The 24642-nt window shown below is 42.4% G+C and overlaps 1 protein-coding gene across 5 annotated transcripts in view; it reads left to right on the top strand.

Moving 5' to 3' along the window:
- The first annotated feature begins 976 nt into the window (after window positions 1-976).
- Window positions 977-24642, top strand: part of arhgef9a (Cdc42 guanine nucleotide exchange factor (GEF) 9a) — a 61866-nt gene continuing 38200 nt past the window's right edge. For 2 of the 5 annotated variants that reach the window (XM_086023591.1, XM_086023594.1), the window contains exons 1-5: window positions 977-1228; window positions 1877-3534; window positions 5515-5853; window positions 6590-6716; window positions 6812-6918. In XM_086023591.1, the coding sequence (XP_085879717.1) occupies window positions 1948-3534; window positions 5515-5853; window positions 6590-6716; window positions 6812-6918 (2160 nt within the window). In that variant the 5' untranslated portion in view covers window positions 977-1228; window positions 1877-1947. The remainder of the gene's footprint in view (window positions 1229-1876; window positions 3535-5514; window positions 5854-6589; window positions 6717-6811; window positions 6919-24642) is intronic. The other 3 variants (XM_086023593.1, XM_086023592.1, XM_086023595.1) reach the window with 3 other exon arrangements.

Here is a 24642-nt window from a genome sequence, read left to right as displayed (position 1 = left end):
TGCTTATCCTACAGGGTCGCGGGTAGGTGCTGGAGCCTATCCCAAGTGACTATGGGCGAAAGGCAGACTACACCCCGAACTGGTCGCCAGCCAGTCGCAGGGCACACAAAGACACAGTCACTGAGCAGGAACCGATCCCACGCTGCCCACACACAACTCAGGCGTGTGTACCACTACACCATCAGTGACCGGAGTTTTAGGGGAATTATTTGAATAATATTAGTCTATGTAAATGAAAATGTAATTTTGCTGTGGTGTTAACCACACTTGTCATGGTGACCAGGATTGTGTTTTTTCTGTTTCTGTAATTGTTCATACAATAATATGTAGAAATAAAAACATATTATTAATGAGAAAATACAATTATCGTTATGGATGAATTTTCATATTTATTGTTTTGCCCCAAAAATTCAGAACAGTAAAGTACATTCTAGGGCCAAAACATGCATTCTTGACAGAAAGTAAGTAGCCTACTGCATTTTAATTGCTTGAAATTATGCTTGATTCCTTTATTAGGCAGTCGGCTCAAATTACGGTATTAAAGAGGTGAATTTAGTTTGACATTCCTTGTTTCTGTTCAAAAAGTTGAGTCGTGGACAGCGCACTGAACTGGAGTCCACATTAGACCGATTCACTGCTGGATGGAAGCTGCGGTAGTGGGTGGTTGTCTAATACGTTTGATAAATACTGCAGCACATTCAACAAAATTCTCAAAACGTATTCGCTCTTAGTGGCTCGTTTGTTCACAAGCACTAATAGGCTATATTCTTATAGTCATGAATTCAGACGACTAGGTTACCACTCGGTAATAACTAAATCACCAATGTCATCTCTGTGTTTTAAAACTGTCTTTTAAAACAGTGCAAGTAGTTGTCTAGTGGCGGGTGAGGTGAATTTACCAGCAGTGAGTGCATGTGCGTTCTCGTGTGCGCATGCACAGATCTGAAACCAGCGCGCGTGCACGCAGGCCAATAGTTCACCGGTGTGTGGCTTAACTCACACTGTTGCTTCGGTCAGACTCGCGCAGGCGAGGTTTTGTTGTGTAAACCGAGCAGGAAAGGATCTTGAAGGGAGTCGCTGCCCGCCACTGAACTGCTGCTTGTCGCATGCATGTCAGCTAAACCGCTAACAGACAGACGGATTTAAGTTTAGCGTTTGGATGAAAGTCGGAGTTTTTGTTGACTTTGAGGACTCAAGCGTCAATGCCATCTTCACCAACGACTGGGAAGTAAGCGAACAACTTTATCTTGAACTATCTTGTTTGAAGTGACTGTGTTGAAGAATCTGCGTTTTTTAAGTGGACGCCCAGTGTCACCATTAATCTGGGCAGTGTCACAAAGTGTCTGACAAGTAACTGGTCTTTCATAAATGGCTTTTTATTTTGAATGTACATAAATGTGTACATAAATTGGGTACTAATTGTGTTGAAGAAATGATAACTGCATGAAAGTATTCATCATAACATACTTAACATTGTAAATGTATTTTTATGTGTACTGGATGATATTTTTTCATGCTTAGAATTCTAATGTGTAGTATTGTCTAAATTATTAAATCGGTAACCACATTCATCAAAACAAGCGATTTGAAGCATTTCACGGGCTTGCTTTGCACACATCAAATACAGTACATCATTAATGGATTATGATACATATACATTGACCATTGCAGTTCACTTTCTTGGCATTAGTTTTCTGAAGCAGTTTATTTGACGTCACAACTAGCGTCAATTAACATAGCTGACTATAGCTGACTAGAGGGTTTCAATGACAACACTGCCTCCCGGTTTAAATGAATAAGACGGTTCCAGTGCGAGGGGAGGGAAGTGGGAGATGATTATGGTTGTTGACAAAACTGTTTTTGTTAACTCCTTTAGGTATTGATGAGAGAGAGAAGACCAAGACATGATGGTCATTGGAGCTAATAGCTGACATCGTGGAATGAGAGATGATGGAGCAACTAGACAATCCTGCCCCTGAGAGTAACAACGCTAATGGGTTTGTCAACCGAGTGTTTAATGTTTCTCTGGATGTGGAGAATGAGACCAGCAGTGTTTGTATCAAAGAGACTGGGTCAGGGCCTGAAGAGATGCAGACTGAAACCCAGGCCCCATCTTTCCAGGCCCCTGTCAAGGACCGACAGGAGGTCAACCGGCGACCCCGTGCCACTGGGGGCATTTGGAAGATCTTGAACCGGAAAAGAGGCGTCTCAGAGGTGGAGCGAAGACCCCACTCCATGATCCTACTTGGGGAAGCCTCCATCCCTAAACTCTCATTTGCTGATAAAGTTCGCTCCTTTAAGAAACTGAAATCCCCTTCTGTGTTCAGAGGAAAGGCTGGGAAATTGTCTAGTGCCAAGCTTAGCAGCTCTTTGGTGGATGAGGACTCTTTCTGCAGAGACATTGGCACTCCACAGCCATCCAGCAGGGACACCCTTAGACACCGTGGCAAGAGGCATTCATATGCTGGCTACACAGCAGAGTTTGACTGTTCTTTTGAAGACATTGACCTCCCAGCTCCGATGGATGACCATCAGCCCAGTGCGGTGCCAGAAACTACCGTTCAGAATGGTTGTAAAGCATCAGAAAGAGTTTCCTTCTCAAAAAGAAACCACATCAATTCAACTAACTGTAGCAAAGCTGCAGGCTGTGAGGAGGCTTGCGCTAAAGCCAGCAAAAGTACCACCCAAGGTGCAGGGAGACGACACAAAGATGTGTGGAGTTACCTGAGGAGGATCTCTCTTTTGGGAAAGACAAATCCTGTCTATTCAGAGAGGAGCTTTGATTCTGAGCTTCACTACCTTGACAAGACGATTGACTCCGACTATGGTTCTGTCGAACTTGAGAATGCCAAAGACTTCCAAGCAGCGCCTCCAAAAAATCCAGACATGAAGGGACATTTTGGTGGACTGTTTAAATTTTTCAATAATGTAGCTGAAACAGCCAGAAAATGGCGGACAACAACCCGGTCCTTTTCCCCTCCTGAGGAAGGGAAGACCCCAAATAGCTTGCCTCAGTGCACAGTACACAACGTTCACAGTGTCCCACTAAAGCTCCACAGCGAAGGACTTCTGCACTGTCAGAATTTACAATCTTCACCATTGACCACTAAATCCTCAAAATCCAGTAGCTTTGACCGTGAGGTCCCAGCACCTGTGACAGGTGGGGGATCTCCTAAGATGGTCTTCAAAGCTTGTCGGCAATCAGTGTCTGAATTCGTGAATGGCCTTCAAAGCTCGGAGAGTACAGGCAATCATATAGACACGGCACCAAACCACAGGTCCACCATTGTAGAGAATCATATTCCTCACTCAGTTACGAACACTGAGACTCGTGCTGAGCATGAAATGAATCCATTAAACTGTCTGCACCTAGGAGAAACGGTAAAGGAAGACACAGGAAATGATGAGGATTCCAAGGATGCTCCACCTGACTCACAGCAGATACAGGAAGTGAATACTCAATTACAGATAAATGATAAAGAGAGCACGACCAATAGCATACCATCATCTGATTCCACAGAGCAGATATTTAAGGTAATGTACATTATTTATTTAAATGCAGCTATAGTGTAAATAGTAGTATAGCATATAGTAAAGTATGTTTCTATTTAACATTCATGTCCGATAACGGAATTTCTATAAATGTGTAGGAAGGCAGTGTTATTATGTTTAACAGTGATGCCATAACCTCATTCCAACGCAGACTTTTCCTAATCATTAACACTGCCAGAGGCATGCAATTACTGTCCATGTTCAAAATGTGGTTCATGTAACAATTTTAACCAGATACATTCATTTTCCTGTAACAGCAACAGAGTAGAAAAATAGCATCAAAGCTGTCATGGCCCCATGATTTCAGTCCTCCTAGGTGTGGTATAAATATCGGGAATACTAAAAGCATTCCATTCACTAACCTTGAGCTGTCATAAATATGGCAGCTATTGTAGCGTTATCCTTTAGCACCATCTGTTGGCAAGAGGCGGTAGTAATTGCGATGGCTGATGAGTTCTAACCAGAGACGTTTGCTCTACCTTTGCCCTGCCAGCCTCTTGTTGCAACGACAGCCCTTTTTTCCCATGAAGCTTGCTGTGTGACTCCCCTAGAGCACGGTGATGTCCATGCTTCATGGTGGCAATCCTTCTTTTCTGTGCTCTAGTGAAGGTATTATTCATGTCCCTGCCAGACACATTGAGTCAGGACACAGTAGCCCAAATCCAATGGGAAATGTCATCGCAATACTCAGCACAATATCGTAAGGGTTTGTTATGCAATGCCATATGCTGTGAATGTTGTTGTTGTGGTGGTTGTTGCACCGCTAAAATAGCAACATTGCTTCCTAGTAGAATTTGCCCATCTGTTCTCTCTTGTCTGATTTGTTTTAAGGGCAATTCCAAATATTGTGTTTGCTGTTCCCCACTATCCTTTGGTGAAACAGGAGCATGTGCAAAATATAAACATTCTAATTTAATGACATTTTCCCACATCCTCAAAAGGTAAACCAGAGCTGTCCACTCATGAGTCACAAATTGAGGTACACCTGACATCATTTTTTTTAAGTGTTTCTTTTGCAAAGAAAATAAATATTGATAAATCACTTTCTAGATCAGTGGTTTTCCAACTTTTGACACCAAATACCACTTTAAAAAATACTTAACTCTTCAATTACCACCATCATGGCCCATTTATGTAAATGACAGTAGCATTGTATATTTAATATTGTAAGCCACTGTAACATTAGGCACAGTTTGAACATCTATAATGCATTAAACCCGATAAGACATTTAAAAATCTCTACTCAAATAACTGTTCAATTCATTTTTGCATAAGGGTAATTCTGATCATTTAATCAGTGCTATTTACTTTTTATCATATGAAGTAGTTGTGGTCTACTCTGTGAAGGATAATTATGCCATTAATTATTGATACTTAACTCAATTAAGGAGCCATTCATTTTCTATTGCCTATCCTGTTTAATGTTGCAAATAAGATTGAGTCTTTCCCAGCTGACTGTGAGTGTAAAGGCAGATTTCCCCCTGATTGGTTGCTAGTTGAAGGCACACTGGGAAACATATCCATGCACTGACACTCAAATTTACACCTACAGTCACTGAGTGGGAAATCAATCCCACGCTGGCTGCACAAAAGTCAGTCGTGTGTATCTCTACACCACCGGTGCAGTGACCTGAACTGTAGACGTGTAGTTGGTAAAACACGCTTTGCTGAATGTTTTCTAGCTTGTAAATTGATCATTAAAAAGTACATTAAAATATAACATTGACTAATTGATCCTTAATCCTGCCCATAGTTAATTACTAATAAGATGCGGATCCTCAAAACATGATTAAAGTAATATATTTCTGACTTTCAAGCAAAAAAAAAAATCATTGTATTTTAAAGGCACAGTCTTGTAATGGGTCTGGTTTAATTTCAGCTGTACTTATGTCGTGTCCTGTGAGCATTTATTGTTGCACGTTGTGTCTGGGCCAAGCCTCTGAGAATCTTTGCCAATCGCAGCTGTGTGAGCAGATTGCAAGCCAGACAGGCTGCAGTGTAAGACTGCCAGGCCCAGCCTTGCTCCACTCTAACACAGAGAAGACCTCTGTACCTCAGAAGCGGCTGCGCCCTCGTCCTCGCCCGGCATCGGCTGTATTGGATGTGTGGAGGCCTAACCCAGACCGAGATCTCGACAACCATTCTAGTGAGTTTGGCTCACTATGCCGACGGAGGCACAGATCTAATCCCACCATGCAACACTCACTGGGGCGTAGATGGATGCCTGCTCGTCCCAGGCCCTGCTCTGTCATTGAAGCCAGTGTTACTAGCGCCATGCAGTCCACGGAGTTGCACAACAGAGTAAGATGTTAAATTACCACACAGGCATTTGTGCATCCTCTCACTACATTTGGCATCGATATTTATATGTACTCTCGGTATTTCCCCCCTAAGCACAGCCTAAAGTAAATGCATCTCCCTTCTTTTAGATGAACACTTTGAAAACAGGCAAAAAGAGGTCTGAGTCCCACTTATAGTCTCCACCAGCTCACTGATAAATAAAGCACAAGGCGATCATGAATGAACTCACTACAGACGCTGAAGGTCAGCCTGTCCCTAACCCAGTATTTATGCACTAGTCACCGTTAGCTGCAACAATGCAAGCATGCGCTGCCCCATTTAGAAAGAAAGGCCTTTATTTCTGGACGCTGTTTTTCCACCAGCTCACATCTTCCGCTCACTCTCCTGTCTTTCTCTTTGTTGCCTCTCCTTCCCTCTCTCATTTTTCCTCTATGTCCAATTTTCTGCCTCATTGCTCCCATAAGTTCTCCTTCTTGTTAACCTAACTCAAAGTCAGTTCATTTGAACCTTAGAGGCTGCCTGGCTGGCTTGATGGACTGTGTGTTCTGACAGTTTGCAGCCAGGCATGCACCACTAACACACATGGCATGGTGGATGGGAAATACTTTGAATTCACTGAACACAAGCAAAGAGGCAGGATTTTTGGTAGAAATGTTGAGTACATTCAACCAGCGTATGTATCAAAGCAGCCTTGAAGGGAATATAGGAATTGTCCTAACTCCTGAGTACCCTTTAGGCCTTCTCTCGCCCTCCCGGGGTGTCTCCATTAGAACCGCCCCTGAAGGCTTCTCTGCAGCGGTGCCGCTCCTTACCTCTGCCCCCCAGTACTATAACTACCTTGGCTCTTCTCCTGCCTCATTCAGGTACTACATCGATTTGATTTTCCATATATCAATATGTTTGTTTCATCAGATGGGATCATCTTTTCCCTACGTTCTTACTTATGCCTGTCCAACAGATGTGGGTCAGTCATCATCATCATCAGTACGTCTGCGATCTGAAGGCAGTAGCTGCAGGAGGAAGAGGCTGCTACGACCTGGGTCAGAACCACTGCGGGTCAACATTGTAAGTTGAGCACACCCAGCATCAACACTCATAGCTTTGCTGTCTCTGAACGTCTGAAGAACCATAGATAAATGCAACAGCTCAACAATGAAACCACAGAGGCCGTGCACATAGGCCTCCCAAATTGTTCACATTTTTCCCCATAAAATAATTGAAATTAACTGAAAACTGCTAATTTTTCTTTTTCATTCTCGTGGTTATTGGTGCTTAACTTCTGGATCAACAACACATCATCTCCAATTGACACTCGATTAGGGCACGCTTCTAATGTGAGTGTGCGTGCATCATTCCATTATACAGTATATTCTTCTCATCTTCTTGATACATACGGCTTGTTGAGCTTGGACCATCTTTTGTATTAATTAGCAAAATCCGTCCATCCGTTATCGATACCGCTTATCCTCACAAGAGTCGCGGGGCGTGCTGCAGCCCATCCCAGCTGTCTTCGGGCAGTAGGCGGAGGACACCCTGAATTGGTTGCCAGCCAATCGCAGGGCACACAGAGACAAACATCCGCACTCACAATCACACCTAGGGGCAATTTAGAGTATCCAATCAACTTACCATGCATGTTTTTGGAATGTGGGAGGAAACCGGAGGACCCGGAGAAAACCCACGCTGGCACGGGGAGAACATGCAAACTCCACACAGGGAGGTCGGAGCCGGGATCGAACTCACGACCTCTGAACTGTGAGGCAAAATAATTAAGTTAATTATATAAAATTATTATTTTTTTTTTTATTATTTTTTTTTATTATTATTATTATTATTATTATTATTATTATTATTATTATTATTATTAAAGAAAAGCTAAATACACTCCTTTGATTGTGGTTGACTGACCTTGCGTGAGATAGTGTTACTTCACTTTTCACTTTTGGTACGTTCCAAGGAGTAAGAAATAGTTGAATTTCTGCAAAGTAAAGATTGCATGTTTTTGATTTACACCTTTATTAAGCCATTATAAGTGAAGCATGCTCTGCGCCCCGGCACCATATAAGGACGACGATGACGAAACATCAGCTTAATAACTTTGTTAAAGTTTTTCTTTTTATCTTAAAATGGCTTAGCTTAACCAGAATCCCGTGTCGCATTTTAGCTAAAGGGTACAATCATGGTGGATTAATGTGCTTTGTAAATTGTTGTTGTGCAAAAACAAAAATTAGTTGCCATGACTGCCATTGTTTCTTCTTCGTCATCGTCTTTTTCGACAAAAACAAAGAAGCAACTTCTGCCAGAATTACACAAGTAGAAGACTACCGTAGTCATGGCAACTAATTTTCAATTTAGACAACAACAATTTACAAGGCACAAGAATCCACCAGGATTGCTCTGACGCAGGATTCTGGGTAAGATAAAAAAACAAAAACAAAAAAAATTGAACCTAGTTATTAAGCCGAAGCAAAAAAGTGGTTGCTCCAGACCGTTGCCTCTGTGCCCTTTCGCTCGCCTTTTATTCAGTACAGGCAACATGCATTTTGAAATACAGATATGCGAAGCCAGTAATACTTCCTCTTTTCTGCACATTGCACCTGTTTGTGGGCTTACAGTCTTGTATTTCAGACATCCTATTTCACACTTTACACAGCACATTCTACTCAGATGGAAACTGAGTGGGTGAGTTGTACTAAATGTCACATGAGGAGTATCAAAGAAATAAACTTTCAATTCAACAGCATCCACCATCTTGGCAGTACAAACTTTACATAGGGGAATACCACAAGAGATGCACAAACAGGACATTAATAGAACACAGATAATAACTGCAACTATAGCAACAGCTATACTTTTCCAATTTCCAAATGTACCCTGTAGCCATTGCAAAAAGGCGTTTGGTTCAACCCCTTTCATATTCTGAGTTTTCTCCCTGTAAGCTCTAAGCAGTGTAAGCGTTTCTATTAACGATCCATTAGACAATGTGTGTAGAGGGATGTAGGTACAACAATCACCAGTTTTAATCATTTGACAAAGCCCTCCTTTATCCGCCAATATCATGTCTAATGCTTGTCTATTCTGCAAAGCCACAAGTGAAGTTGCATGCAATTGTGAAGCTGTATGCGTAAATAATGCTTCTGTGAAATTTGTTAAAGTGTTAACCTTGTGATTCAGATAATTGATTAGTTTGGTATGCTTGGACGTGGTGATAGGCAAAAGATGACCTATAAATGGCAACTGTGTGAACGCTGCGCTTATTTCATCCAATAATTTATCTTTATCTGCAATATTTGGGGGTTGGCCAATTGCATCAAAATAAACAGGAGTGTTCTGTGTAATCTGAATTTTTGAATCAGCGCTGCCTGAATCTCTTTTTGCCCTGGGTGTACTGTTAAATGTCAATACATCATCATTGACAACGTAGGAAGTTGTTTGCTGGACTCCAGTGACATAAACACACGTTCATGTCCAATATGGAGATAATCTAAAGTACAATGTTCCTCCGCCACAATACCACCACAACTGAGACTGTCGAATGAACTTAGTGAGAGCTTTTCGCCAAGTCTCAGTGGTGTTGCACAGGGTGGGGTCAATACTGCCATGATCAGTGCACCTAGTGCGGCTACAGTCTTGTTTAAAACATGTGAATTTCCCGGAAGTTGGGGGGTGAAACAGCATCGGTTTGGTCTCTACTTGCCCAATAGGAAAATGAGCAGAGTATGCTGAACAAAAAGAGGAACTTGACAAACCCTGGGTAATGTTGAGAACACATTCAGATGGAACTACCTCAACAACTCGCAGAGCAGCACGTGGTTTCATACGGACAACACAATCTTTCTTTAATGATTTAGCTACTGCCACCACTCGTTCAAGGAAGAGGTTATCGTTGATCCCAACACCTGTGTCTTCTTTTAACTCGGTTTCAATATCTTGCCCCTTAAAGTTGAAGTCAACGCAAACATATTTTTTTCAAGAATATGTTTTATGCAAGCCCACTAGTTGAAACAGGGCTTTCTGATAAATATTGCGCTTGTGGAATAATTAATCCACTCGTTTGTAGCCATCTCTGGGGGCGGCCATTTTGTCTTCTGTCGACTGAAAATGACATCACAACTGCTCACAACGACCAATCACGGCTCAGATTTAGAGAACAGGTCAGCTGTGATTGGTTGTTATAAGCAGTTGTTATGTCATTTTCAGTCGACAGAAGACAAAATGGCCACCCCCAGTGATGGCTAAAAACAAGTGCATTTTGCTACTTTAACTTATATTCCACAAACGCAAAATTAATCATAATGCTGTGTTTCAACTAGTGGGCCTGCTGGGAACATATTCTTGAAAAAAATATGCTTGGGTTGACTTTCGCTTTAAAGTGTGTTTTAACACCACGCGCCTGTGTTTTCGTTTCCCCTCACAGGGGGGTGACAATTTATGGATGTTCTTTCTCTGACTGATCACTATTGATGGGTGGCTGCAAATTACGACACAATTGAATTGGGACATGTGGATCTGTTCCACGCCCATAGCGTGAGCATGGTACAGTTGTCTTTGTCCTCGCTAGGCAGGGACGACATTGGCTGCAATACAAAGGTTATTGCGGGTTCATTGGACTTCATCATTGTAAAGGATATTTTGTTGTGCCAATTTAACGCTCCCTGATTTCTATATATATAGAATATATGATAGAATATATGATATTCTGACCAATATTCACCTTCAACCGAAATTATATTGTTTGACCAAGACATCCATTCTCTATTATCTGCATCATGGGCACTCATTAGATTGAACCAACAATCTTGCCACTGACTCATCTGAGTCACTTCACTATATTTTTCTTTCATATCTCCCACCGACATATCTGGAACCGCTGAGACTGTGCTAAACCTGGTCTGGCGGGACTGCAATTGGTTCATAGGTATGGTAATGGAAAGTTCTTGAGAAAGGGAAGTCACATTAACCGTTGTTCCAGTTTTGTCCGTCAGGAGCTGTAGGTTTTCCAGAATAGACATAGACAGCTGTCTACGACTAGGTGATTGTTCTGTATTGGTGCTTCCTTGGTCGCGAGGTTATGTGCCAACTGCCACCAGGCACAATCCTGCGAGGATGCAAACAATGTACTTAGCTGACAAGACTGCGGTCAGCCTCCGGCCTGTGGTCTGCTCCATCTTCCCGAGAGGGGTGTGCAAGCACGGAAAACCCTCTCTCCTACTGTGGTCTTTCAACGGTGGGCAGTCAGCGCACTGTGTGCTGATCCTACGTCGAGGGACTGGCGTCGCTAGGCCCGTTAACAGGGAACCGAAGGAGCTTACACTGCGACTGGTGGATCCAGCCGTCACGCCCTTCGATCTTAACAGCAGTTGGACTTGCTGCAATCACCTGGAAGGGGCCATCCCAGCGTTCACTGTCCCAACGGGGTCGTCTCAGCACCTTGAGAAAGACCATTTCTCCAATCTGGACCTGTCACGTCTGTGGAGCAGAACACACTGGCAAGTCATTGCGCTTATGCATTTCTTTTTGGTCAAACAGCTTCCTCATGTGGACAGGGATAGAAGTCCCTGGTACTGGCTGCTCTCGGGTCAGGAAGTCTATATGGTTGCCCATACAGAATCTCGAATGGGGACAGTGTTTTTCCTTCCGTAGGTACTATCCTCATTCTTGTGGCCACAATGGGAATGCAATCAGGCCACTGTCTCTTTGTTTCTTTCATGGTCTTAATGAGTCTGGCTTTAACTGTTCCATTGGTTCGTTCCACTAGTCCTGCTGACTGTGGATGGTACACACAATGTCGCTTCAAGTCAATGTTTAACAGTTCACCCACCTTGGTAACTGCTTTGTTCACAAAGTGTGTCCCATTGTCACTTCTGATTACAGACGGAATACCAAATGTTGGAATTATACATTCACACAAAGCTTTTACAACAGTTTTTGCATCATTGTGGGTACTCGGAAACAGTTCAACCCATTTTGAAAGCACATCAACAATAACAAGACAATATCATTTCCCTTGTGTTTTGTTCAATTCAATATAATCCATATGTATCGTGTGAAATGGTCCTGGTGGATCTGGAAATCCGCCCCTTCGTGGCCTCAAATAACCTTGTGCATTGTTTTTTAAACAAATTATACAACGTCTGCAAAATGTGTGTGATAGTGCTGGTGTACCTGTGATATCATACCCCCTGTTGACACATGACTCAATCCATGTGTCAAATTTGCTGCCCACTCAAATAAGGATTTAGGTAGCCATGGTTTACCGTAGGCCAATTTTCCTATTCCTGTGTCATCTGGTTTGGCCCCCTTGTTTTCCCAATGTTGTTGTTCTGTATATGGCGCTTGTTTTTGTCGTGATTTCAAAATGTCTTGTGTTGTGTTGTGTTGTGTGTTTCTGCTGTAAGATGTTCATGTGCTAATGCTGTGTCAACTGGGGAAATCCCCTGGGCTGCTTCCTTAGCCGCTCTGCCAATTGTGATTGGGTCATTTCCTGTCAGATGTGCTTCACATTTGCAAATTGCAATTTTATTAGGCAGTTGCACTGCTTCTAGTAGCTGTTGAAATGATGCCTTGTGGGCAACTTCTTTTCCTGTTGTGGTTTTGAACCCTCAGTTTGCCCAGTGTTGACAGAACACATGCATTGAACCCCAAATGGTCCAAATGGTTACATCTTTCCCTTGAAACATTTTGCATGCTTGGATCAATGCTGATAATCCAGCTGCTTGTGCAGAACACATTGATTTCAACGTTCCTTGGAATAAAATCTTGGTCTGTGTCGTAACTGCATATCCCACCTGTTGCCGCCGTCTTCTCCTTTGGTAGCTGATTCGTCAACAAAAACAACTTCTCCAGTCAGGAGAGGAATGTCAGTTAAGCCAGGTCGCGGTTTAGTGGAAATTTGGACTTGGCTACCACAGTCGTGTGGCGTGCCATCTACTGGTGTGGGCACAAGTGTCGCTGGGTTTACACACACCTTACAATATTGATGTGTCCCTGTGATAGGAGAAGCGCGGTGCAGTGTAGGTGTCGTGCTGGTGACAAAAATGCATTTTCGTTTCTAAGAGCAGCACAGAGACTGCGTGTGGGACCTTCAAAGTTAAAGGATGGAACAACACTACTTCCGGTGATGCCTCGACCGCCAACGGTGCGGCCAACACTGCTTGGCCACACTCAGGATTAGCTCTAGCCACAGGATCAAGTTGTTGTGAATAATAAGCTACAGGCCTCATTTTTGTTCTATATTTTTGCATCAACACTGATGTCATAAAACCTTGCTTCGCTGTTACTGGTTGCTCAAAGGGTTTGTCATAATTTGGTAAAGCAAGTACTGATGACTTTATCAATTCCCGCTTTATTTTCTCGAATGTCATGCCAGCACTCGGTGACCATGTTACTTGGTCTTACATCGCCATAGGTTTGTCATAGATGATGTCTAGCAGCGGCCTGGTGATTTCTGAATAATTCGCAATCCATGCCCTGCAATAATTGCACAAGCCCAAAAATGACATCTGTTTCTTTGTCTGTGGTTTTGGGGCCTTAGCGACTGCTTCCTTTTGTTTGACGCCGCGCCCTTTCTCAGAGAGAGTGTGACCTAGGTACACCACTTGTTTTTTCCAAAGTTGCATTTTGTCTTTTGAGACTTTATTTCCCTTTTCACACAGGTAAAGGAGCAATGCCAAAGTATCAGTCTTGCATTGCTCTTTAGACATGGAAGCCACCAAAAGATACTCCACATAAGACAGAACCTGACTATTCTGTGGGGCAATGAAGGAGGCTAGACAGCGTGTGATGGCCTTGGAAAAAATAGTAGGGGAATCACAAAATTCTTGGGACAATCTGGTAAAGGTTAGTTTTTCTCCCTTGAATGTAAAAGCAAACCAATGCTGGCTGTCTGGATGCACTGGAATGCTCCAAAACACATTGCTCAATCTATCTAAAACTGAAAAACACTTAGATTTCGGTCAAAGTGTATTTAACGGCGTGTGTGGGTTGGGGACGTTAGGTGCCCTTGACTGAACGGCTTGGTTCACTGCCCTCAAATCCTGTATTAATCGCCATTTGTTTCTTTGCGCTTTTCGTACTGGGAATATCGGACTGTTACAAGGACTTTCAGGACATGGCCTCAATACGCCTGCTTTTCGCAAATCGTTAATCACTGGTTGAATTCCTTCTTCTGCATCCTTTTTTAAAGGATACTGTTTTATTACGGGCCTATATTCTGTTGTCACCAACATGACAATACTGGTGGAGTGTCCTTAATTATGCCTACATCTGATGGTCCTGTGCTCCATAATTTGGATGGGAGGTGTTCAACAGCCTTTTCCTCTGTAGTCAAAACATAAATGTCAATTTGTCGATTAAAGTGGACTGCTGGACCAGTTGTAACTTTCCAATTAATATTCTTTCGAAACCAGCCGCATTCTGATTCCTCACACCTTGGGTTGGAGGGGGAGGGTTTCCAAACATAGCTTGGGATTGACGTTTGTGTCTTTCTATCTTCCCAGTATGCATAATCAATGACAACACATTGTGGGCCCAGCCCTAGGAAAACTTTTGTGTAGTCGGGGTCCGGCCCTGGGGTCAGCTTGAATCTTTTGGTCACATGCAGGTTGCTTGTTGTCTGAATACTTCCTCCTAGTTGCACCTTTTTTGCTGCCAGTTGGATCAGACATTTGGAGGTTCGAGTTACATCATCATCTGGCAGGTCAAGGGTCCAGAAATAATGAGCATCATTTTTACTGTTTCCCATGCCTGCTTCTATTTGGCCTTTGTGGTTAACAATGGTGTAAATTTCAAGTTGTGTTTGCACATCTCGCCCTAACAAATTATGTGGGCAGCGTGGATGCAAAACTACCTCCACTGAAGCCTTTTTCTCGGGATCTGTTAGAGATGTTATTGTCACTGTTTGTGACAATGGCAAGGGCTGTACTGAGCCATGGGCGCCCTTCATGCAGACCTTGCCTTTGCCTGGCTTTACCGTGTCATGATCCCAGCGCCCTAGGACCGTTATATCAGCGCCTGTGTCCACAAGGAAAACGGTTGGGATTCCTTGCAACAGTAATGTCACTTCAGGTTTGGTCATGGGGACGGTTTGATGTCTTAGCAAGTAACCCTCCATGTCAAACATGTGGTTACTGTCGGCCAAAATATCACCTTCATCTTCACTTTGATCAGGGGACAGGGGGGCAGGGGGCTTTACCACATTCATGACTGCTCCCTCTGTACTTCCCCTTTCTAGTCATTGTTCCTCATCTGAGGAGTCCTCATATTGGATTCGCATGCATCTATCTTTGTGATGTTTTTTGCATTGTCACGCAATGTGACCTGTGTCGCCACAATTAAAAGATCTGCCTTCTTTAAGCCATTGTTGTTTTTCTGGGGTCAATTTGGAGGGATCAAATGGCCTTTAGGTCCCTGATAGTGTAGTGGTACACACGCCTGAGTTGTGTGCGGGCAGCGTGGGATCGATTCCCACTCAGTGACAGTGTCTATGTGTGCCCTGCGACTGGCTGGCGACCAGTTCGGGGTGTAGTCTGCCTTCGCCCATTGATGGCTGGGATAGGCTCCAGCAACTCCCCGCGACCCTATATAGGATAAGCAGTTTGGAAGATGACATGACATGACAAATGGCCTTTTTTGTTTGTCATTTTTATAATGAGGACTTTTCTTGGGTTTTGATTTTTTCCGGTGTAGTAAATGTTAGTTACGTGACTCTCAAGTCTTCTTTTTCTTGGTTTCAAGTTAGCTCGAAATTTTGTGCATAATTCTAAATTTCCTCAATCTGGCAAGTTGGCCAATTCAGATTGTGTTTTTTAATGTAATGGACAATATCAGGCCGGGCCTGGTTCAACAAATGTTGTTTCAAATGCGAATTAAACAACTCCAATTGTCCCTCAGGAATTCTCCCATGTGTTTTGAACACTGTTTGAGGCGATGAAAAAAATCATCAGTTGTCTCATCTGACTTTTTGAATGCATTTAGTTATTTCTTTGGGATGTTGGGGCTGCCTATCGGTTCGGGCACATCTTAACATAATTTGTTCAAGGGGACCCCCAGGTAGTGAGACTTCTTCATATGGGATGAAGCCTCCCGCAACCTGTCTCCCATTAAAGGGACCAATTACTGCACCACATTTAGAGCCAGTTGTTAATGCGAGTAATTTCAACAATTCTCCTGCATTTAACCTGTGACTATGTACCATGTCTGATATTTCATTTACAAAATCGTTCTGGCTTTCTTGTGGTTTTGGGAGTGATATGGCTACATCTTTGAATTCAGTAGGAGTCCAAGACCGATATACAAAAAGAGGATCTTCTCCCCCTTGGCTTGTCATTTCCACCATCTGATATGCCTGAACTTGGTCATTTTCATATCCAGATTCACTCAGATTTTGAATTTGGGGAGAGGATGAAATAATAGTGCATTTCCAGTCCCCTCTGGACCTTTGGATCGGGCGTGATAAAGTCCAGGAGTTGAAGTATTTTGCAATTTGAAGGAAGTGTTTGGATTCCAATTACTTCCTGAATTCTGATTAGGGGATGTTACAGGGGTTTGATTTGTTCCCCAGGATGTAGTAGATAATGAATTTTGTTCTTCTGTTATTTGAGAATATGAAGGTAGGTTGGATACAGCCCTCCTTTTATTGAGGATGATGGCGTAGTATTTAATGGGTCAATTTGGGCTGGGGCTGTGGCTGTTGTTGTGGCCATTGTTAAATCCTCATCCATCTTCTTCCTCTTTTCTGATGTTTTCTTAGACCGTTTTTGTCTAGCCCGGTCAACGAAGGCCTCCCATTTATACCATTGTTTTCCGTGTTCATTGTTTTTTTCTTTTCTTTTTATCTTTCATTGCCAATTTACTCAATACTTTTCCGAATTCCTCGCAATCATCTACCTCGCCCGAAAAAACTTATTTATTTTTCCATTTCTGTACAAATTGTGTTGACCCTTTATAATCCACTTTTGCACAACATACTTTTTCCTTCAACTCTTCTTTACTATAACAACAAGTTGTTGACTCACTTGCCTCCTTGGGGGTCACCCCTTCATCGGAGGACTTATTTGATTTCACCATTCTACTTATGTATTTTTCCTTTGTTCAGAGAAAAATGCCATGGGCCTGGTGTCGTGTCAAATACCGAGCTTCTGCTCCCAATTGGAGTGGGTATTTTCTGGGTGTTTATACTCGCGACCGTTTCACCAGTTTTAGATTTCTGTGTCCTGAAACCCAAGCTTTCTCTTCGGAAATTAGCTTCATTTCCTACTATCTATCTCCAGGTTTTCACCTTACTATCTTGCTTCAGAATTATTAACTCTAACGATTCCTACTATCCTGTCAGTTTGACCATAAACTGACCTTAGGTTCCTGCAATCTCTCCACTGGCCGAGTCACTTTGGTTCGTTGTATGGCGTTTGCGTTCCTCCAGTGAGCGGTGTCCGACTTCTGTCCTCGTGGAAAGGAGGACTTCCAGGACCCAGTGGATCCCGACTGTACCGTTTTCTTAAGTCGTCGTCGATCGTCCACCAAAGAGAAGGCGTAACCCTCCGGCTCGAAGGACCACGTTTAGAATGACAGGGAATTCAACTGGGAAGACCAAGACAAGCCTTTTTAGAGGACTGTAAAAAGCAACTAAGACCAGCCAAGATTGGCTTTTTCGCTCTCGCGAGGGGCGGCCGAAGCAAAAAAGTGGTTGCTCCAGACCATCGCCTCTGTGCCCTTTCGTTCGCCTTTTATTCAGTACAGGCAACATGCATTTTGAAATACAGACATGCGAAACCAGTGATACTTCCTCTTTCCTGCACATTGCACCTGTTTGTGGGCTGACAGTCTTCTATTTCAGACATCCTGTTTCACACTTTACACAGCACATTCTGCTCAGATGGAAACTGAGTGGGTGAGTTCAACTAAATGTCACAAGAGGAGTATCAAAGAAATAAACTTGATATGATTGTAACTGTCGATTTCTCTCACATTTCCCTCCTATTTATCATTGTAACTGTCGATTTCTCTCACAATTAGGCAATCCTGATGGAAACAGTTCAAGCACGACCTGCTGATTTGTGTTTAGAACAGTGTTTCTCAATCTTTACTGAGCCAAGGCACATACTGTGGCTCACGGCATATCACTTAGCAAAACAAGTCACAAAAAGTTGCTATATAGGGTCATTATGTACCTTCTGTCATCTAGTGGAAGAACATTTTATTATTTTGCCTGTTATTGTAATAAATAACAAAAGAGTTTTTAAAAATTCGAAAAAATATGTTTTTTCACAAAATAATTGACATTGGATAGATCCCACGGCACACCTGATGATATCTCACGGTACACTAATGTGCCACGGCACACTGGTTGAGAATCACTGGTTTAAAACATGGGCTGCGTTCGAAAACTAATGAAAGGGAAGTGTGCTCCGCCTCTCCGAACATGCACACTCTAGACAAGTAATTTCAGAAAGCGCCCCTATTCTCAATGGTCTTGGTTTTTGTAAAACAAAACAAAACAAAAACCTGCATTTCTTGACTGGTCTGACTTAAAAGGAAGAAAATGAGCAAGAAACCTGCAAAATAGCGAGGCAAAACTGCAATGGACGATGTTATGGTTACAAATAAAAACCCGTGATATAGTGAAGCTGAAATAACTGAACCGCAAAGTAGCGAGGGAACACTGTACTGTAGAAGTCTTTGCATCATATTTTTTTCTCAGAATTCTTTGGTTTGATTAACGTTAAGACTTTTGTGACATTTGAATTTTGACTTACCACGATACTGTACATCAAACTGTGGGTGCGCATTGCAATTTTAATAACTATCCCTTCACTTCATGTTGTAATATGGAGATCACGAGGGGGGAGTCAATACTTCATCATCAGTGTAGGAACTGATGCATGAATGTGGTGATTGTTGTGTAGATTGATTTCTTCCAATCTTCTCAAGCCACTACTCATCTTAAACTAGGCAACTAGGGTGGTATTAAAATTCAATTTTCGATATAAATGCACATGCACAGGGTATTCTCAGCATAATCTTTTTTTTTTCAGTTTTAATAACCTGCACTTTAGAATCAAGTTTTACTCATGGTAGATACTGAATTGATACTGAAGGAAATTCAGGAACAACCGTAACTCTGCTTATTACTGACATGAAGTCTATATCACTTAACGTTGCAGTTTATACTAAAAAGGTGACTTGACAATGGTTTTATTATTGACTTGAAATTCACCTCATCTCATACTGGAGATATCTTACATCTTGCTGTTACTCTGCTCAAGTCTTTATTATTGAAATATAATTACCTTCTGAGCAATTAAAAAAAATCAGAGAGCAGAATAGCTGCTTTGATGTGCAAGTGGCCTTGGGAGAATTCTTGGTTAGTGGATACAAAGTGGGTGAACAGTAGGTGTGTGGATGTATGTTGGTGGGTGGGTTGGTGGGTTTTGCGGAGAGGCAATGGCATTGGGGGAGGAAATTCTGTGCAAGGGCATTCAACATTTCAAGTTGAATCTACTTGGTTATCTTAATTTGAAATTCAAAACTGGGAGAAGTGCAATATGATCCACATTATCGGCATTCTAAAAAATGTTTGTTAATGATCATTGATATACATATTTTGGGACCTCAAAAAAGATTGTGATATCTTTCATGAAGTCTCAAGATTGACTTAAGCATTAGGAGCGCTTGATGTTAAATGGTGTTTGCAAACCACTGCACAATGTTGCCATGACACCGGCTGTCTCACGTTCATCTACTTGCTTCTATTTTAGGTAGCCTTTTTAAGCAAGCGCTAAAAGAAGACAGTGTGTGGGTGAGAGAGAGGGAAAAGGGGGCGGTAGAGAAAAAAGAGAGGGAGAGAAATCGGGAGATGTTTTCTTTATTGTGTGCATGTTTGTGTCGTAGCCTGCCCTAGGGTAGGGACACGCGCCGCTGGAAAGGTCGCTGAATGGTGAGAGACATTCATGTGAAGCATCTGCAGATGTTACACATTTTTCACGTCTTATTTCAGCATACACGGATTGAGGCTTTGACGGAAATCTTTTAAGTACACTACAGTGTGTGCTACTGTTCCTATTAGGATGACTACTTGTGCCCGGAGGCCGCAGGCGGAAAGAATGCATCCTCACTGCAGTGGATTAACTGCTAATGCTGACGCCTCTCTTCTTCATTTCATTTAAATGGATTTCTCCCTCCCAGCCACTGCCCCCTCTCCTTTCACTTTCCCTTTTCTCTCCTCTCCTCACCCCTGTTAATTCTTCTTGAGATTGAGGGGACAGTTTGCTGTGGTTTGGTGCTGATGCTGTGATAGCATCTGTACTGACTAGTTGTGAGAGACGCAAATTTATTACGGCCTTCACGCTGATTAAAACTTAAGTCCGAAATTTTACATGATTAAGTGTAAGACCTAGCCGGGTATGTTTGGTCATAATCATATTATGCAACGCTGTCTATTAATTATGAACGCATGAGTCAGCAGGCAGTGGTTAGTTGGGCAAAGAGGAGGCCAGTGATGGAAGGCGCTACTTGTGCACGCAACGGTAGACACATGCTGGGGCACCAGTTCTCAATATGTTGACTTTGCTCTTTCAGCGTACATTATTTAAATGACTATGTTTACAAGACTTGCTGCCTAGCCCTCAGCCTCAGTGATATACCCAAAAGCACAATACACTCAGATAGAGAGTAAGTACATTTTTTTCAGATCGAACGTATTCCAAATGCATTGTTTAGGATAGATGACTCATTCCACTGGCATCAGTGTTTTAAGAAGAAAATCGGGATGTCTCTGTCAAACACTGTGAAAGTGTATCAATGAAGAAGTACAAACGTGCAATGCAAGCCACGCGTGCTCTCGAACCTGTCATTGGTGTTTATTCAGCAACACCGCACTAGCAAGGTGCAAACCCATATGCACTGTGACTTCCTGCAGCCACCAGCTGGAACCGTTCTTATAAAGTGCTGCTGATAGAATCTAAGCAGGTAGTTGTGTCACAGCCTCCCGAGGCTGTTTCCCCTTCTGACTGGGTTCATGCCTGTCAGGTGTGTTCATGTGTGTTGTTGGTGCATGCACAGCATGTGTTTATGTTGTGTATTCTTGTGTGCGTGCGTTTGTGTGTGTGTGTGTTTGGCGGACAGAGAGGCTCAGGGCCGTATTCTTATATAATTGTCGAGAGAGTTTCCTTTGCTCCCTATGAAAGCCATTCCCACATTTATTTAATGTGGCTGCATGTTGCCAGAGACTCTGTGGTAACTCTCTGATCTGACTCACTGGAGTAGCCTGCTTTACTGTAACTCTATTACAATAATCCTCTATAGCTTTCAAGATCTTGTATGTCTGTGCAAGTGCATGTTTGTGTTTTTTGCTTTCTTGTTGCACGTTATATTATATGCTTCCAGAGGGCTGTGTGTTTGTTTTTCGGCCTCATCTCTGAAGCGATCATATGTTGATGTCATATTAGGACATTGAGGACATTCAGTAGATGGTGTGACAAATGTGTTATGTAATCTTTCTTTTGGGACAGCTTCAGACCATGCAGCACTACTTATCCAACATCGGCTGTATCTCAGTCCTCATTTTGCCTGTTTGATTAGGTAACCTCTATCAAAAATTAACCTCCGTCTTGACTTACTTCTTTGCGATTGTACCCCCGATATCTCCCCCTTACCAAGTCATTAGGGCTATTCAGCCGATTCCAACTGTGTGGGACCCGATTGAAGAAGGCCTTTTTCTGTAGCAGCATCACTGTGCCTCAGAGCACAAGGCAAAGTCCATAAAGGTGTGGATGGATGTAGTTTGTGTGAAATAATGGGATTAGCTCACAGAGCCTCGACCTCCACCTCGCCACTCCTTTAGGAAGAAGTGCAAAAGAGATTGCCACAGACTCATTCCAAAATATTGTAGCAAACATTTTCAAAAGACTGAGATAATGGTGCCTGGTGTCCCCATACTTTTTTCCATGCAGTGGCGTTTGTTTCGCCCTCCCCCATTTTCTGACATAATTAGCGGCTCATTACATACTTAATGCAGATTTAAGTACCGGTAGTTCTAATTATTGTTGAGGGGGTATTGTGGCACAGGGCTTGCCAATGTTAAGTGGATATGCAAACAACATCAAAAATGTTGTCATCATCTAAAAGTTGCCATTTTATTGACTGTGCACAAAGTACTTGACATTTAGGATGCTGCCTCAGCCATCTCTCTGGTCACCCTCAGGCCAAAATCCGACACACTGGAACTTTACCTTTATTGGCAGAATGCCATGGGAGCTAAAAATGTGAAGTAAGCTAATTGTGAGACATAATTAGCAGTTAATAAAATGCACAAGTGGTTGATGATTAACAATTAGCAAACACAAGGCGCTTTTAGATAAGATCATTTAGATTGTTTGTGCACTGATGCAAATGCTGACCTCTTGGACGCACAGAAATGAGAGATATATAAAGATCACTTGAAGATGTTTAAATGGTTTTCTATATTCCTCCCAGAGAGTTGTATCACTCCTAGCGGCTGGGATAGGCTCTAGCACGCCTGTGACCCCCGTGAGGATAAGCGGTTTGGATAATGAATGGATGGATGACGTCCCTGTTAAAGCTATGTTCATCTGCTTCAATATAGCATACACAACTATACGGTGCAAATGTATTCCATTCTTGCAATGATCCCATTAAGGCATGGCAGTGGATGCTAATATATTATTTAAACCTCCCACACAAGAGATTGCTTAAGTAAGCTCTATAATTGTGACAAACTCTTGTGTAACAGACAAGGTGCTTGGACCTATCAGAAGTGGTTGGTTCATGCTGCCACTAGTCAACTGCTCCAGGGACGTTTGATGTGAAGGGTTTGTGCTGTAGGCAATGCAAGGCAAGGCACTTTCATTTATATAGTACATTTCATTCACAAGACAACTCAACGTGCACACAACACCTATGCAAATCTTATTAGACAAACATACAAGGCAAACATTCTCTGCGGAGTTCAAGCTCACTCACCCTTCAATGAATTGTGCACATGTGGTGGTGGTGATGACCCTATTCTAAAATAATGAGACAAATATAATTGGCTGTAAGGTGTTCTAGTTTGAGTTGTGTCCTGTAGGCCCTTGTGAAATATGTGGTAGATTTTCCTGGCAGCTGACACTTCCTGTGTACATTATTTTGTTATACTTTCTGTCTCTGACCTCTCAGGCTCCCTGCTACACCAAAGAAAGCTCTCCATCACACACACACGTACCGTATTATGCAACCACTTCACTCCTAGTGCTTCTTCTTCACCCTGCCTCTCCCTTTAAGTTCCAAATTGAGAGCTAGAGCTCAATCACTAGCATCTCCTCTTTCTCTCTCTCCTTACATCAATTTGTTTATAACTTCTCAATGTTTCCTTTTCAACTAGCTCACTTCACTTGTATTCTCTCCGTGTGGTCCTCCCTCCAGGCATGTGAGAGCGCAGAATTCGCTTCTTGGAAGGGACTGGGTGTGTGTTAGTTGTACGTTCATTTTAGGGATGTGAGGATGAGAGCACATTTTTAATTTACTTTGATTTTTACTATTGTGAAACCTTGAGTTACGAACGGCCCTTTTTAGGAACAATTTGGGTTACGCGCGACATTTTCAAAGCAAAATTACACCTCTATTCACAGACTATTCTGTATACGAATGATCATGGCATGGACGAGCAGCTTCTTCTTGCGCTGCGTAACCATCATTGGCAACGTGCATAATGCATTGCTGCGTTCTGTTTTAGTCAATTTACCAAATTCTAACAGACATTGCATGCAAAAAGGGAGCCAGAAACCATCAAATACAGCCAGGATTCCAATGTTTAAGGCCCCAGGTGGCTGCCAGTGCTCTGATGAGTTGTGACACTAGTAAACACACTCATAACTGGCACAATGCAAGTGCAGCAGTGCAGTGCTTGCCTGCAACAAATCAAAGCTGAAACAGGTCATGCAATTTCCTTTTGCCTCATAAATACCTATTTCTGGGGGTTATGTAAAAACAAACACACATGCCGTATAAAATGTTTCAATTATTATTATTCAAACATAACATACTGTACTTTTTTCCCAGAAGTTACCTTTGTGAAATTGTGCTCGCCTAAATTGGAAATGCTGATTAAATTAAATGTATGAGGATGAATAAGCAGAGGAAAAGGCACCATTGATAAAAAAAAAAAGTCTGATAATCCATACCATTTTTTACTTTACTGTTACTGTACTAAAGCTTTTTGTTCCAAGCAAAATGCAATACCAACAAATGCTGCACAGATGCATGCTTTCATACCTTTACTTTCTGAACAATGGTTAAAGACCTGGGTTCAAGAAAATGCATATTTTAGACATTCTGAGGCATACAGGCCCTGGGAGAAAGCAGGAAATCAGTGTGGTTGCTGTGGGGATAGAAGGGAAACAAAAGAACAGGAGCAGACTGGAGTGGAAATGGGTGTGTTGGCCATTGCCTCAATAAGCAAAATGCCCTCCGGCCACAAACAGATTTGATCACATAGACATTCTTATTCAGAGAGGAACATTCTAAAAATGTTTGTGGTTTCACAGAGACTGACTCAAGTAAAAAAAAACTCTTGGGTTAGAATCATAGGCGCAACCAGCCCGTTTTTGGCGGTGCTCAAGCACCCCCAAATTCAACCCAAGCACCCCCATAAATTATAGCATTTTTAAAACTCTATTCCTTAATAAAGGACAGGATATGCTTAAATATGATGAAAAACGCTACACAAAAAATAAAACAAAACAAAAATGTGAACAACGCAGCATCGGAAATACCCCCCTGCCTCGAAATGGTTCA

This window comes from Filicampus tigris, chromosome 2 (genome assembly GCF_054856515.1).
Source record: "Filicampus tigris isolate MCC_2025a chromosome 2, RoL_Ftig_1.0, whole genome shotgun sequence".
NCBI classification, from domain to species: Eukaryota; Metazoa; Chordata; class Actinopteri; order Syngnathiformes; family Syngnathidae; genus Filicampus; species Filicampus tigris.
Note: the sequence above shows the minus strand (reverse complement) of the source record. Positions and strands in the feature narration are given on the sequence as shown.